Source organism: Mugil cephalus, chromosome 21, assembly GCF_022458985.1.
Source record: "Mugil cephalus isolate CIBA_MC_2020 chromosome 21, CIBA_Mcephalus_1.1, whole genome shotgun sequence".
NCBI lineage: Eukaryota > Metazoa > Chordata > Actinopteri > Mugiliformes > Mugilidae > Mugil > Mugil cephalus.
In genome coordinates this window covers 3,210,799-3,223,021 of record NC_061790.1, presented here as the reverse complement: position 1 = coordinate 3,223,021, position 12,223 = coordinate 3,210,799, and the positions used below count along the sequence as shown (strand labels likewise).

The 12,223-nt window shown below is 39.5% G+C and overlaps 1 protein-coding gene and 1 long non-coding RNA gene across 2 annotated transcripts; both read right to left on the bottom strand.

The window, feature by feature from the left end:
- Positions 1 to 494: 494 nt before the first annotated feature.
- On the bottom strand, positions 495 to 1,692 carry LOC124999305. Its single transcript, XR_007111182.1, has 4 exons — positions 1,536 to 1,692; positions 1,284 to 1,376; positions 962 to 990; positions 495 to 853 (listed from the first exon to the last, which is right to left on the bottom strand). It is a non-coding gene; the product is annotated as an uncharacterized LOC124999305 (long non-coding RNA).
- Positions 1,693 to 2,365: 673 nt separating this feature from the next.
- LOC124999450 (hemicentin-1-like) lies at positions 2,366 to 4,310 on the bottom strand. Its single transcript, XM_047574367.1, has 4 exons — positions 4,225 to 4,310; positions 3,346 to 3,666; positions 2,924 to 3,235; positions 2,366 to 2,382 (listed from the first exon to the last, which is right to left on the bottom strand). The coding sequence occupies exons 1-4, from the start codon at positions 4,283 to 4,285 to the stop codon at positions 2,366 to 2,368; spliced, it is 711 nt and encodes a 236-aa protein (XP_047430323.1). The 5' UTR covers positions 4,286 to 4,310.
- Positions 4,311 to 12,223: the final 7,913 nt, after the last annotated feature.

Genomic DNA, 12,223 nt, shown 5'->3' with positions numbered 1-12,223 from the left:
ATCAGGTAACATCATCAACGACACGACAAGGAACAAAGGGAAAGCAGGGCTATAAATACACAAGGGCTGAGAGACGACAAGACACAGATGAGACGGATCAGGGTAATGACACCAGGAGAAACCAATTAAAAATCAAGGGACACACTAGGAAACACAGACAGGAAATCCAAAACTTAACAAAATAAAACAGGAAACACAAAACATGACATAGACAGGCATGACAAAAACACAATAAAGTGACACGTAATGAAATGAGGTGAGATGATAACAGATGAGACCAGACGATGTGAGATGTGACAAGGTTGGGATAAAACACAGATGAGATGAGATGAGATGAGATGAGATGAGATGCGATTAAAAAGAGAAGAACGGAGACAGGATAAGGAGAGGTGGAGTGATGTGAGATATAATAAAATACGGTGAGATGAGATAAGGTTGATATCACATGAGGTTAGGTGAGACGAGATGAGAAAATGGCAAGTGACGTGAGGTGAACAAGGTGAAAGGAGATGGAATGAGAAGTGGTGAGCAGAGGTACCAAATAGGGTGAAACGAGAGATGAGATGAGATGAGATGAGATGAGATGAGATGAGATGAGATGAGATGAGGAAAAAAAGCCTGTCCACTAAATAAACATCAGTTTAAAAAGCGCTGTTTGGATATTTTGTATTGCTCTTACTGCATTCTCCTTTTAAATCTATGATCCAAACAGTCATGTAGGGGTCGTGAATGTGAAATCGAGGCCTCTGGCATCAGTTGAAAATCCAGCATAACACGATAAATCCCCCACAGTGTCATAGACCACATCGCCACAATCATCACAATCGTCATTCTTATTGCCATCATCAGGACCCTGAAAGGAAATGTCACAGTCACAAATGTGTCATTCACACAAACCTAACACAACACAACCTGGCAGGAGTTCTGAACATCATGATTTGAAATGTACTAGAAAATGTACCTGAGATTCAGTCGTCTCGGTTTCATTTCCTAAAAAGACAAAAGAGGTGAATTTAGCTTCGGAAAATGCAGTTGTGTCTCTAATACACACATACAGAAAAGTGGAGCTGCAGGAATGCATGTGTTGAACTTAAACAGCAAACTTCACATTCTCAAATTCACCTGGTTTATTTTATAAACTGCTCACTGCTACTACGGAAGTCAAGTGGTTCTAATAGACCACTGTTAAAAATATATAGAAAAGTTATATGGTTACTTTGATTTTTCATACTATATGGTAAGATCTGAGCTTAAAGACATATTTAATTTGTGAATGTTTTCACCTTTATTTTGCATCCATGTAATGATCACCAGAACACCTGCTAAGATGGCTGTTATACCCACAGGAACACAAATGTACCACCACACCGACCAAGCTGGAAAAGGAAGTTTAAATAATTAAACTGTCTCCGGCTTTGTGATGATGACTCGGATGTTGTGAAGACCAAAAAGTTTGAAGACTAAGACTGAACCAGAGAAAATCTCATACACCCAGAGCCAAGATAAAAGATAGAAGATGAGAGTGATTCACTCACTTGATGGCTGATTTTCAGGATTATTGTTTGCTCTTGATGTGGTTGTTGCCGCTGCTGCTGTTGGTGGTGGTGTTGTTGAGGTTGTTGTTTGTTTTGCTGCATCAGTGCCTAAAAAAACATAATAAAGCAGTCTGTACTATGAGATCATACTTCATGTAACAACAATGGTGCAAACTATCCAAACTGCAAATTTTCCAGTGGAAACTTCAAAATCTAAATATACACCCACTGGGCGGAGAAACTATAAGAGAGCAGGGTTCGAGTCCCACCCAAGGTGTAGTCAGTGTAGTATCATAGGACACTAGGATTCGAGTTCTTAATGCAAAGTTCTCAGCACTACTTTCTATCTGCCCTCCTCATGTCTGAAAATGCTGAGCAAAATTAAACAAGATTAGCACCTCATTTATGGATGAGAGATGAGAACAAAGATTTGATAGAATGCTACCCTAGTGAGTGGGATCATATGTGAACGATGTAGGACCAATGGAACTTTTGAAACCCAACATCAAGATTTAGATTGAAACAACTAGTAACTCAGTGTTTCAATATCTGCAAACAGCAACTGCTATCGGTACTGTAGACTGAAATGCTACATAATGTCACCACCATACTGGGTACTAAGCACCAATAAGAAGCCCTTCCCAGATCAACACCAGACACTATGTGAATTCTGTTAGTCTACTAAAAGACCAATGAGGCATTATGTGTGTATGCCACTGTACCAGTGACCCTTGAGAAGTTCGGCTACAAGTCGAACCCCAATGACAAGAAGCAGTGTCCTCCATGGTGAAAGAAACTGGAGGCCAAGATCAAGGCAATGCAGGAAGAAGTTAGCCATCCATCAGAACTTCAGAAAGGTACGACAAAAGAAGAGGATACCCAAGAAACACAATAAGCGTTCCACACTTGTGGCCTGAGAGACTGCTAGGCAAACACTCACGGTCCTGGCGAACCGCCTTAGAGGTACACCAGAAAGCTAGAATCTGGGTGAATAAGCAGGATATTCTCCACTTAACCATCTGCAGTCTACTGTCAATGGCAACACATTTATATGAGATCAGACCCACCAAGGCTGAAGCCTGAACAATACTGAATAATACACAGTAACCTCTGTGAGAAGGTCCAGCAACAATCACAATAGCAGGCATCCAAGAAAAGATATCAAGTATGAAGGCCCTGACATGAAGATGCTAACTGCACTCCATGAGCACCTGGCAGCACAAGTAAAAGGTATGACAGGCTAGTCATGGCTAACCAACTGGACATTGTACTGCTGGACAGACAGCAGGCAATAGTAGTAGTGGTAGATGTAGAGACAACATTATGAAAAAAGAACATGAGAAGCTCAATTTCAAAAACTCTGAAAAAATGATCATGTAAATACTCACTGTTAATAACAAACAGAGCAAATAGTACATCTTGGTTTTGTCCTCCCGATATAAGCCGTCTGCAGGCGTACTCACCGTCCTCGTCAACTGTGACCTTCTTTATAACTAGAGAGCAGTTTGTGGTAACTCTCAGTCTGGCTGGTTTAGATTTAATCTGCCCATCACTAACCAACACCACTGCTGTGTTTCTTGACTTAAAGAAGAGCCAGGTAGTATCATAACAGTTCTTCTGTCCATTTATCACGTTTTCACAAGGCAAAATGACGTCATGTCCAGCAGTCACAGTGAGAGATGAACGTTGTCCAGTTGATTCTGTTCAGAAGAAAGAAACTGATAGTAATGTCAACAAAATAAAATAAAACAACAACAACAAAAAACGAGTTCAAAATATTATTATATATAGTAATATAGTAAATACTCACTGGTAATAACAGACAGATCAACCAGAAAGTCTGTTCCTTGTTGTTGTCCTGATTTGTCAAACTGTCTGCAGGCGTAAAGACCAGCATCATCATCTGTGACCTTCTTTATAACCAGAGAACAGTTTGATGTAACTCTCAGTCTGTCTGGTTCAGATCTGATCTGACCAAGATTAACCAGCTCTACTGATGATGATGTTCTTGTTGAACTGAAAATCCAGGTAGTACTGTCACAGTTCTTCTGTCCATCTATCACATTTCCACAAGACAAAGTGACTTCATGTCCACCTGTGACAGTGACAGATGAAAATTGTCCAGGTGCGGCTGTTGAGACAAAGAGACAGACCACCGCAGTTAATGGAAGAATAGCGAATGATGGATATGTTATTATTATTATTATTTTTATTAACACCAGAACATAAAAACTGCATAAAAACGATCACTTTGACTAAGTTTAGGAACGTCATGAATGCAGGGGTGCGTCTAAAGGGCTTGCATAGGGTGCCACCTACCCCCCTGAATTACGACAGCCTCTCCCTGGAGCCCCTTCAAATGCCATTGGACTACAGTACTGTCAGCCTATCAGGGACTCGCACCATTAGATCAGAGTGCTGTCAATCATAGCTTGATTTCCTGTGTGGTGTGAGAGCATAACGCTTTTCACTCTCGGTTCACCGTACAGTCATGTAATTTTAAAACATTTGAAATATTCAAGTATTCAACACAAGTTTGTGTCTCGTCTTTGGTTTTCAAGAGTCAACTAAAGTCACCAAGTTCCAACCAAAACATGTCTGTCTGAGTTACAGGAAGAACACTGAATGATTTAACATTAGTCATGTTAATGCAGTGATGGAACTGCATGGGTTCTCTATGTATCCTTACCTGTAAACTGAAGCATCAGGATCAGGAATAAAGATATTTGAATCCATCTGAATTCAACCATTGTTCTTCTCTGTCTCTCTCGTCCTCTTCTCTCGTCCTCACGTTGACAAATGAGACACGCAAAATGAGACACGCACTCTAAAGAGGTTTGTTCCTAAAGATAAAGGTGCCATGTGACTAATGAGGTCAGTGAGCTGTCATTTCCTCATAGAGACTTTGTCATGGCTAGATGATTTTTTTTATTTTTTTATTTTGGTTTTTCATTCAAGTTACATATGCCAACATGCAATTTCACAAGTTAGATATATATTTGGGGTTCATGATTTTAAGACAATATGACTGAATGTTTGTGTTTGCACCATTCCATTGTAGATTAACTTCATAGAAAACATCTGTGATTAACTCACATCAATCCTCATCAGTTCATTTTAAAACCATGTAAGACCTACCATCTACCTTAAAAAAAAGATAGGATTTTATTAATGCTTTTATATCATTCTATGCACTGAGGTAAAGAGCACAGACCATCTGGCCTTTATGACATGATGTCATCACAGACATCTTGCTGCTGTGCCTGTGGTTGTCAAGGTGTTAGGTTTATTTTTGCAGCTTCACTTGAACAGCAGCACCTGGTCTGATGGTTTCTCTTTTTCTGTGCAAAGTTCAAGACAACCCTGACACAAACTCTTGATGTCAGAAAACAAAAACAAATTTGAGGTGGGAAGTCCGAATATGAGATGCTCTACAGAATTTCATTTGTGCTGGAAAAACAGCCGTCACAACCAAAGGGGTTTGAGTGGACCTGCTAAAAATGTCAGGCCTGTGAGAACCTTCCCCTATTATCTTTGTCAGTCAGGATTTATCTGTGGTTTCGTGATCGTGTGATTCTTTTTATTTATTTTTTTAATGCTGTTGTTTTTATACCAAGGTGCAACATTTGTCAGACTGAGTTTCTATCAGATATAAATAATAATAATAAAAATAACTGAAACCACACAAGTCTAGGTAGGTCAGGGGAAACAACCCTCACAGAGAGAGTATAGGGTAACAACACAGTGCTTTTTTTAGTTGCTGACTGAGCGGTGCACTGGTGGTTGGGGTAGTAAGCATGAAGGCGGCCCACAGTCTTGGAGGTGTGATCTGCCAAAACAATAGAGGCTTTTAGAAGGAGAAGGATGAAAGCTATGCTATGCTAGCTAGGCTATGGCAGAAAAGTCTTCTAGAATCCTGTAACTATGGTGAAAGACTTGACCTTTCGCAAAAGGTCAAAGGTAACTAACATTACGTAGGCCTGAATATTACTAATACTCGCCAACAGTTACCATTCCTTTGACAAACAGCTTTGTATATATGAGCGTCTTGCTAGCTTGAAGTTAACTAGCTAGCTATCACTATGGCTTTAGCCCATTCTAGCCTTATCTTGGAACAGGCGTATGTGTGCTTGTCTATTTTCTTGAGATTTAGCTGCCAAAACACCCTTGAGTCAATCACATCGACTAGGTTGGCTTAGTACATGGTGTTGACAAGACTGTATCGTGGCAACCAACAGAGGAAAGACTCAACAACACAACACAAGAGATAAGATATAAAAGGTAGTCTTTACTACATGAAACAGAGTTGGTACACTAGTCAGTGTTGGAGGAGACACCCAAAAAAACTGTCAAGTACAAAACAAAATTACAAGAAAACCAGTGAAGGTTCAGGGTGAAGGGTGCATTGAGATACAAGACATAATATACCAAAGATGTGACACTTAGAAGGGGCTGAAAGTAGGGCACTAAAAAAACAGGAAATGACGATGAAAGACAGAACAAACTATGATCTGCGTAGCAGTTCAGTTGAGTAACCTCAACTGAACTACCTCAACTGAACTACCTCCCAGACACCTCAAAGTCATTTTAAAATTCTGAATGAAAAAAATACGACACATAATAATGAGTTATATTTTAGCAAGATCCAGCATTTTTTATATGAGCTGCTGATGAAAGGGAAAAGTTTCAGCTGTGATGAAAACAAAGACGTTTAAAAGTTTTCAACTGATATAAAATGTGATGAGATGATGTTTAATGGAACTCATCTCTGTGGTGAGTTGATGTTGAGTGGAGTATGACAGAAACAGAAGGCTCTCCAATGGTTCCATAAATCATTGTAACTTTATCTTCATCTACATCCTTCTGCTCCTGTGGAAAACAACACATGTTCTGTGTTAACCCTCAGGTCATAGTATCGTTGCACAGGTTCATCTCAACATTGCATCATCTCCGTGTTTTCTTCAATCTGTGTCTTGTTCCCTGAAAAGACAAACGAGAGAGTCCACTTTAGCTTCAACAGCCAAACTCCAGGTTCATCAAAAGCTTTTTCTGACTAAAACTTTCATCTATGAATGTTCTCACCTTCAGTTTTAATCCACATATGGACTGTAACAACAGATATTAAGAGTGCTGCTAAACCCACAGACGCAATGATGGATCTCAACAAATGAGAAGAATCTGGAAACAAGAAAAACACAAGTGCCTTTTGTTCTGAATATAAAAATGTAAGAAATACACTTTCCCTTCACTTAAAGGACTGTAGATGCATTACCTTGACTTGGTGGCTCATTGTTGGACGTAGATGTTGTTTCGTCTGTCCATTCCGTTATCACTCTTGTGCATTTAATTCTTGTGGCTGTTGTTGTATCATCATCTGAAGAAACACAGCATACAGAATAACAGGATGTGGAAACACACATTACTCCATGTTACCGTTACATTATAGATGACATAATCTGGTTTGATATTTAAACTTTTATTAGTCTGAGGTGATTTTAAACAGAAAATCATTTTCTCACCTGTTTCCTCATTGAAAAACTGAGGGCTGAATGTAAACAGCTGAACTTTATCACAGTATCCACTGGTCACTTTACACTTAAATAACTCATGAAACATTTGATTAAGGTGAGGTGTTGTAAAAGTCACATTCGCAGAGCAGGAATGTAATGATATCTTTGTGTCTGATATTTCCTCTTTACCCTCATACACCCACTCTACTTCATGTCTGCAGTGATCATGTTCGAACACAGAACAGGACAAGACGACTGTATCATTGTCCTCATGTTCAGTCACTGGAGAAGATGGAGATATTGAGAGAGAAAAACAACAAGAGGAAAATGAACTTCATCACTGCGATCATAATTATTGTCATGTTTCACTATGTTGTTCTAATGAGACAGTTTCACCTGGAAACATTATGATGGAAATACTCACTGGTGATAACAGACAGATGAACCTGAAAGTCTGCTCCTTGTTGTTGTCCAGATGTGAACTGTCTGCAGGTGTAAAGACCAGCATCATCATCTGTGACCTTCTTTATAACCAGTGAACAGTTTGTTGTAACTCTCAGTTTGTCTGATTTGATCTGCCCAAGCCTAACCAGCTCTACAACTGATGTGTCTGGCGAATGACTGAACAACAAGATAATACTGTCACAGTTGTTCTGTCCATCTGTCACATTTCCACAAGACAAAGTGACGTCTTGTCCAACTCTGACTGTGGTGGATGAATATTGTCCAGTTGCTGCTGTTGAGACAAAAAGACAAAAATGTTAAAAATCAAGTGTAACATGAAAATGACTGTTATGTTCAGAGTTAGTGTGAGCATCAAAGGTCACGATACACCAACAACTAGTGGGACACAGGTTTATTGCCGTGTTGTTACTTGTCGGCTCTCATTGGACTGTCAGATGATTTTTGCATAATCCAACTTCCTTTCATGTAGGCACAGAATGTTCCAGCAGTAAGAAGTAGATATTGGTGTATTGTGAAATTTAGACAGGCTCGTGTCTTAACATTAGTGATATTAATGCAGTGATGGAATTGAAAGTGTTCTCTATGTATCCTTACCTGGAAACTGAAGCATCATCATCAGGAATAAAGATATTTGAATCCATCTGAATCCAACCATTGTTCTTCTCTGTCTCTCTCGTCCTCTTCTCTTGTCCTCACGTTGACGAATGACACAGTCTCTAAAGAGGTTTCTACTTATAGATAAATATAACATGTGACTCATGAGGTGAGTTAGGTCACTTCCTCATAGAAACTTTGTCAGGGTGTGGTATTTTTTCAGCTGTGTTTGCATCTATTGCGAATTAGATGGCTTGAAATGCATTTGTGCCATACTTCATTGGTTTTACAGTATTGTTGCCATTAAAACCATTAAAAAGAAGACATGGGTTTGAGACTACACATTCATACTACTGTATTTAATGCACCATGGTAAATTAGACAGTCCAGCTGGCTTTGACATATGATGTCATGTGCGAGGCTTCGCTGGTCTATCAGCGGTCAGTGAGTTAGTTTCTGTTGGTTGCTCCACTTTTGTAAATGTCAGAGCAGCAACAAGTGGTTAGGTTCTTTTTGGTTCTTTATTTTTAAACTGTACCCAAAAAATATCCAAAGTTTAATCAGAAGACAAATCAATATTTGAGTTGAGATGTCTCAACATTAACCTGGAAAAGTTAAACAGAGCTTGATCTGCCTTGAAAGAATCGCAAAAGCTTCAAACCCATTTTAGTTGACGTCACTACAAAATAATTGACCTGCACAATGTTCTGCCACTTTGTTAGTGGTCATGTAAGCATTCAGTTGTTTAATCACTTATTATTTTCAAAAATAGAGTCAAACACTTCAATGAAAAAGAAAAAAAACAAGGTTTTATGATAACTTGAGTTAATAAACATGAGGGCACATAAACATAAAGGATATAGGTCTGTTTACCCCCTTAACATCTGCCTTCAGAAGCCATCTTGGTTACTAAAAACAGCCTCAAACCTCTTAATGACTTCCTGAGAGAGCTGAAACTGCAACTAGCTATCTCAAAGTATGAGCAAATCAAGAGATCTGAGATTCTGTGATTGGGCTGAGGAATGCCTGACGAAGGCCACAAGTATAACTGCTGAGAAGTTAAAAGGCCAGAGAGAAAAGGAACTGAGAGCAACGCAGATGACTATTGCTAATCAGATTTAATGATCGGAAAGTAACATTGATTAAAAAAACAACAATAAAATGACAATTTTTTTTCATCAAAAGAGGACAGTACACAGTCTGTCTGACACTCTCACCTCTAGAGGGAGTCTCTACTCTCTCAATATATTCATGTCTCATAGAACTGATGCTGATAAGGTATTAAGGTAGTCTGATGATCACGTTACAAAAATATAAAGATAAATAGGAAAAGACAAGAAGAGATAAGCCAAAATGTGACAAGACAAGGCAAGAAGGGCAGGGACAAGGACCAGAAGAGACAAGACAAGATGAGATTAAAATGTGTAATCAAAACAAAAATAAAGAAGAAATGGCAGGAATAATGAGATTGAGGGAGTAAGGGTGGACATGCATATATATATATATATATTCAAAGGAAAGTTGAAGAAGTCATAGGAGCCGAAAAAAGAAGAGTAAACAGTACACTATACATCACAAAGGAGCATAAGAAACATGCTACAGGTTTAGGTCACTTTAAATAAGACCAACTTATTAAGGAAAAGTTCAGGAGATGTAGATTACAGGGTTATATTTAGTTTTTTGCAAAGAATGAGGATTATCAACAGAATTGAATTAACACAGATTTTTAAGATGCCATGCTCCACACTCCAGTCCAGAAGGTGGCGGTAATGTAGCTAATAGTTGTTCGCCAACCAGCCATTAAACAAGAAGAAGACACAAGTCAAGACAAGACAAGAAGGGATAAGACCAGAAGAGACAACAGGAGCCCAGACTAGGCCAAAAGAGATAATCTCAAAGTGTGATCCAAACAAACATCTATCTGTGGTTGGAGCACAGTTGTTCATTGGTCAAATGAAGAGAAATGAGAGCCTGCGACTGGGCTGAGGAAATCGAAGGCCACAAGTATAACTTCTGAGAAGTTGAAAGGAGACAAAGCAAGACCAGAAGGGATAAGACCAGAGGAGACAAGACAAGACCAGACTAGACCAAAGGAGATAAGACCAGACCAGAAGAGATAAGGCAAGACCAGGAGAGATAAGACCAGATAAGACAAGAAGAGAAGAACATGAGACGAGACAAGACAAGAAGGGATAAGACCAGAAGAGAAAAGACCAGATAAGACAAGAAGAGAAGAAGATCGAGACAAGAAAATATTCCTTCCTTTTAAATCTATGTTCTGGACGCTACCAATCGTCGTTTAAATGTTAAGTAATATTTTATATTTTTGGTTTGTTGACGGTAGAATAGAGGTCTTTGGGGTCAGTGGAAAATCCAGGAGAAGAAGAGGAGGAGGAGGAGGAGGAGGAGGACACTTTCACAGTGCTGTAGGTCACAGTGCCATCTTCATGGTCATCATCACCATCATCATCATCATCACAACTCTAGTGTAGAACATTAGGACACATTTCATGCTCTCAATCTTAACACAACATAAAGTCCTGATTGAATCCTTAACATCTCCACTATGATCCATTAGAAAACTTACCATGACTGTAGCTTTACCCTCGGCCTTTTTGGTGTATCTGATGGAGGCGTAGTGAATATGATCCTTGGGCGTACACAGTAAACACAACATAATTACTTCTCAGTATGTATGGATATACACCAATCAGGCCTAACATTATGACCACCTTCTTAATACTGTGTAGGTCTGCCTTGTGCCTGTAAAAGAGTTGTGACTCATCAGGGAATGGGCATGGGCCTTCTGATGGTGTCCTGTGGTGTCTGGTAACATTGAGGAGAGGGGCCTCTGCGGATCATCCCACAGATACTTGGTCAGTTTGGGATCTAGTGAATTTAGAGGCAAGGTAAAATAGCCAAATTGTCCAAACATTTCCTAATTTCTTTATGCAAACAAGTTATTGTGTCTCAAATAAACCAGCATAAACTTAGCAGAACAATAGGCTACATGTCCTTGTGTGCACCTGCGCTGATTAACCCACCTCACTGTATAGACAGAAAACCATGGGCCTAAACATACTGTCACCTACTGGCACAAACATGCATAACACCCACAAGAAATGAAGAATTAACAATCTGGCTCCTACAATTACAGTATATTGTAATTACAATAGGAGACCACTGTACCTTTCAAAGAGGTACAATGGAGAAACATTTATCTCTTATAATGTTTACAGAGTTTGTCATGCGATTGACTGTACACATGTCCACACACATAAATGCTCATGAAGATGACTATAATTCTTAATCCACAACTAGGCTACATTCCTGTAACAATTTATCACACAAAAAAATAGAAAAAATGGTCCTTTCCATAACCAGAAAAACATTTGACGCTGGTCAAATGACTCCGCTGGGCTTCAATGTGACCGGGCATCCTGTGTTGACCCACTAATTTATACCATGACGTTGATGTACCTGCTCTGTTTTTGAGCTGAAAGCTGCGAGGAGCTCAAAAAACACAGCAAACGATCATGTAACTACACATTTGATTGAAAAAATGGACAAAAATCTCCACTCTCATAAGAGACCGACCTTTCAAGGGCATACCAAAACTTTGCTCTGCTTTTGAGCTGTTCGCAGCCCTGGAGCTTCTACAAAGACAGAGCCTAACAGGCCGTCTAAAATCTAACAGGCAGGTACATCAACATCACTGTGTAAATTAGCGGGTCAATGCAGCATTCCTGTTCACATGGAGGCCGAGCCGAGCCAAGTTGATAAAGTGCCGGGGTAATCGGCCCACAAATTTTTCGTTCACTATGAAAAGGCTTTTAGGCATCAAACACCTAGACAGTGTCTCCTCTTACCTCTAAGGAACTTTTGTTTAGTAAATCATCAGTAATCATCAGAATAACCTTGCCAGAAACTATCTTTGTGTTTAAGAATAACACGCAGCAAACAAGTTTTGAATTAATAATCAGCTTGTAGCTTGACTTCGACAGTGTCTGTGTCAGGCTGCATCCTGCTGGGGAGGGCTGCTGCCATCAAGGAGTGTCATTGCTATGGGGTGGGGGTGTCTGGTCTGGTCTAGGTGGGTGCTACATGCCTAAGTAACAT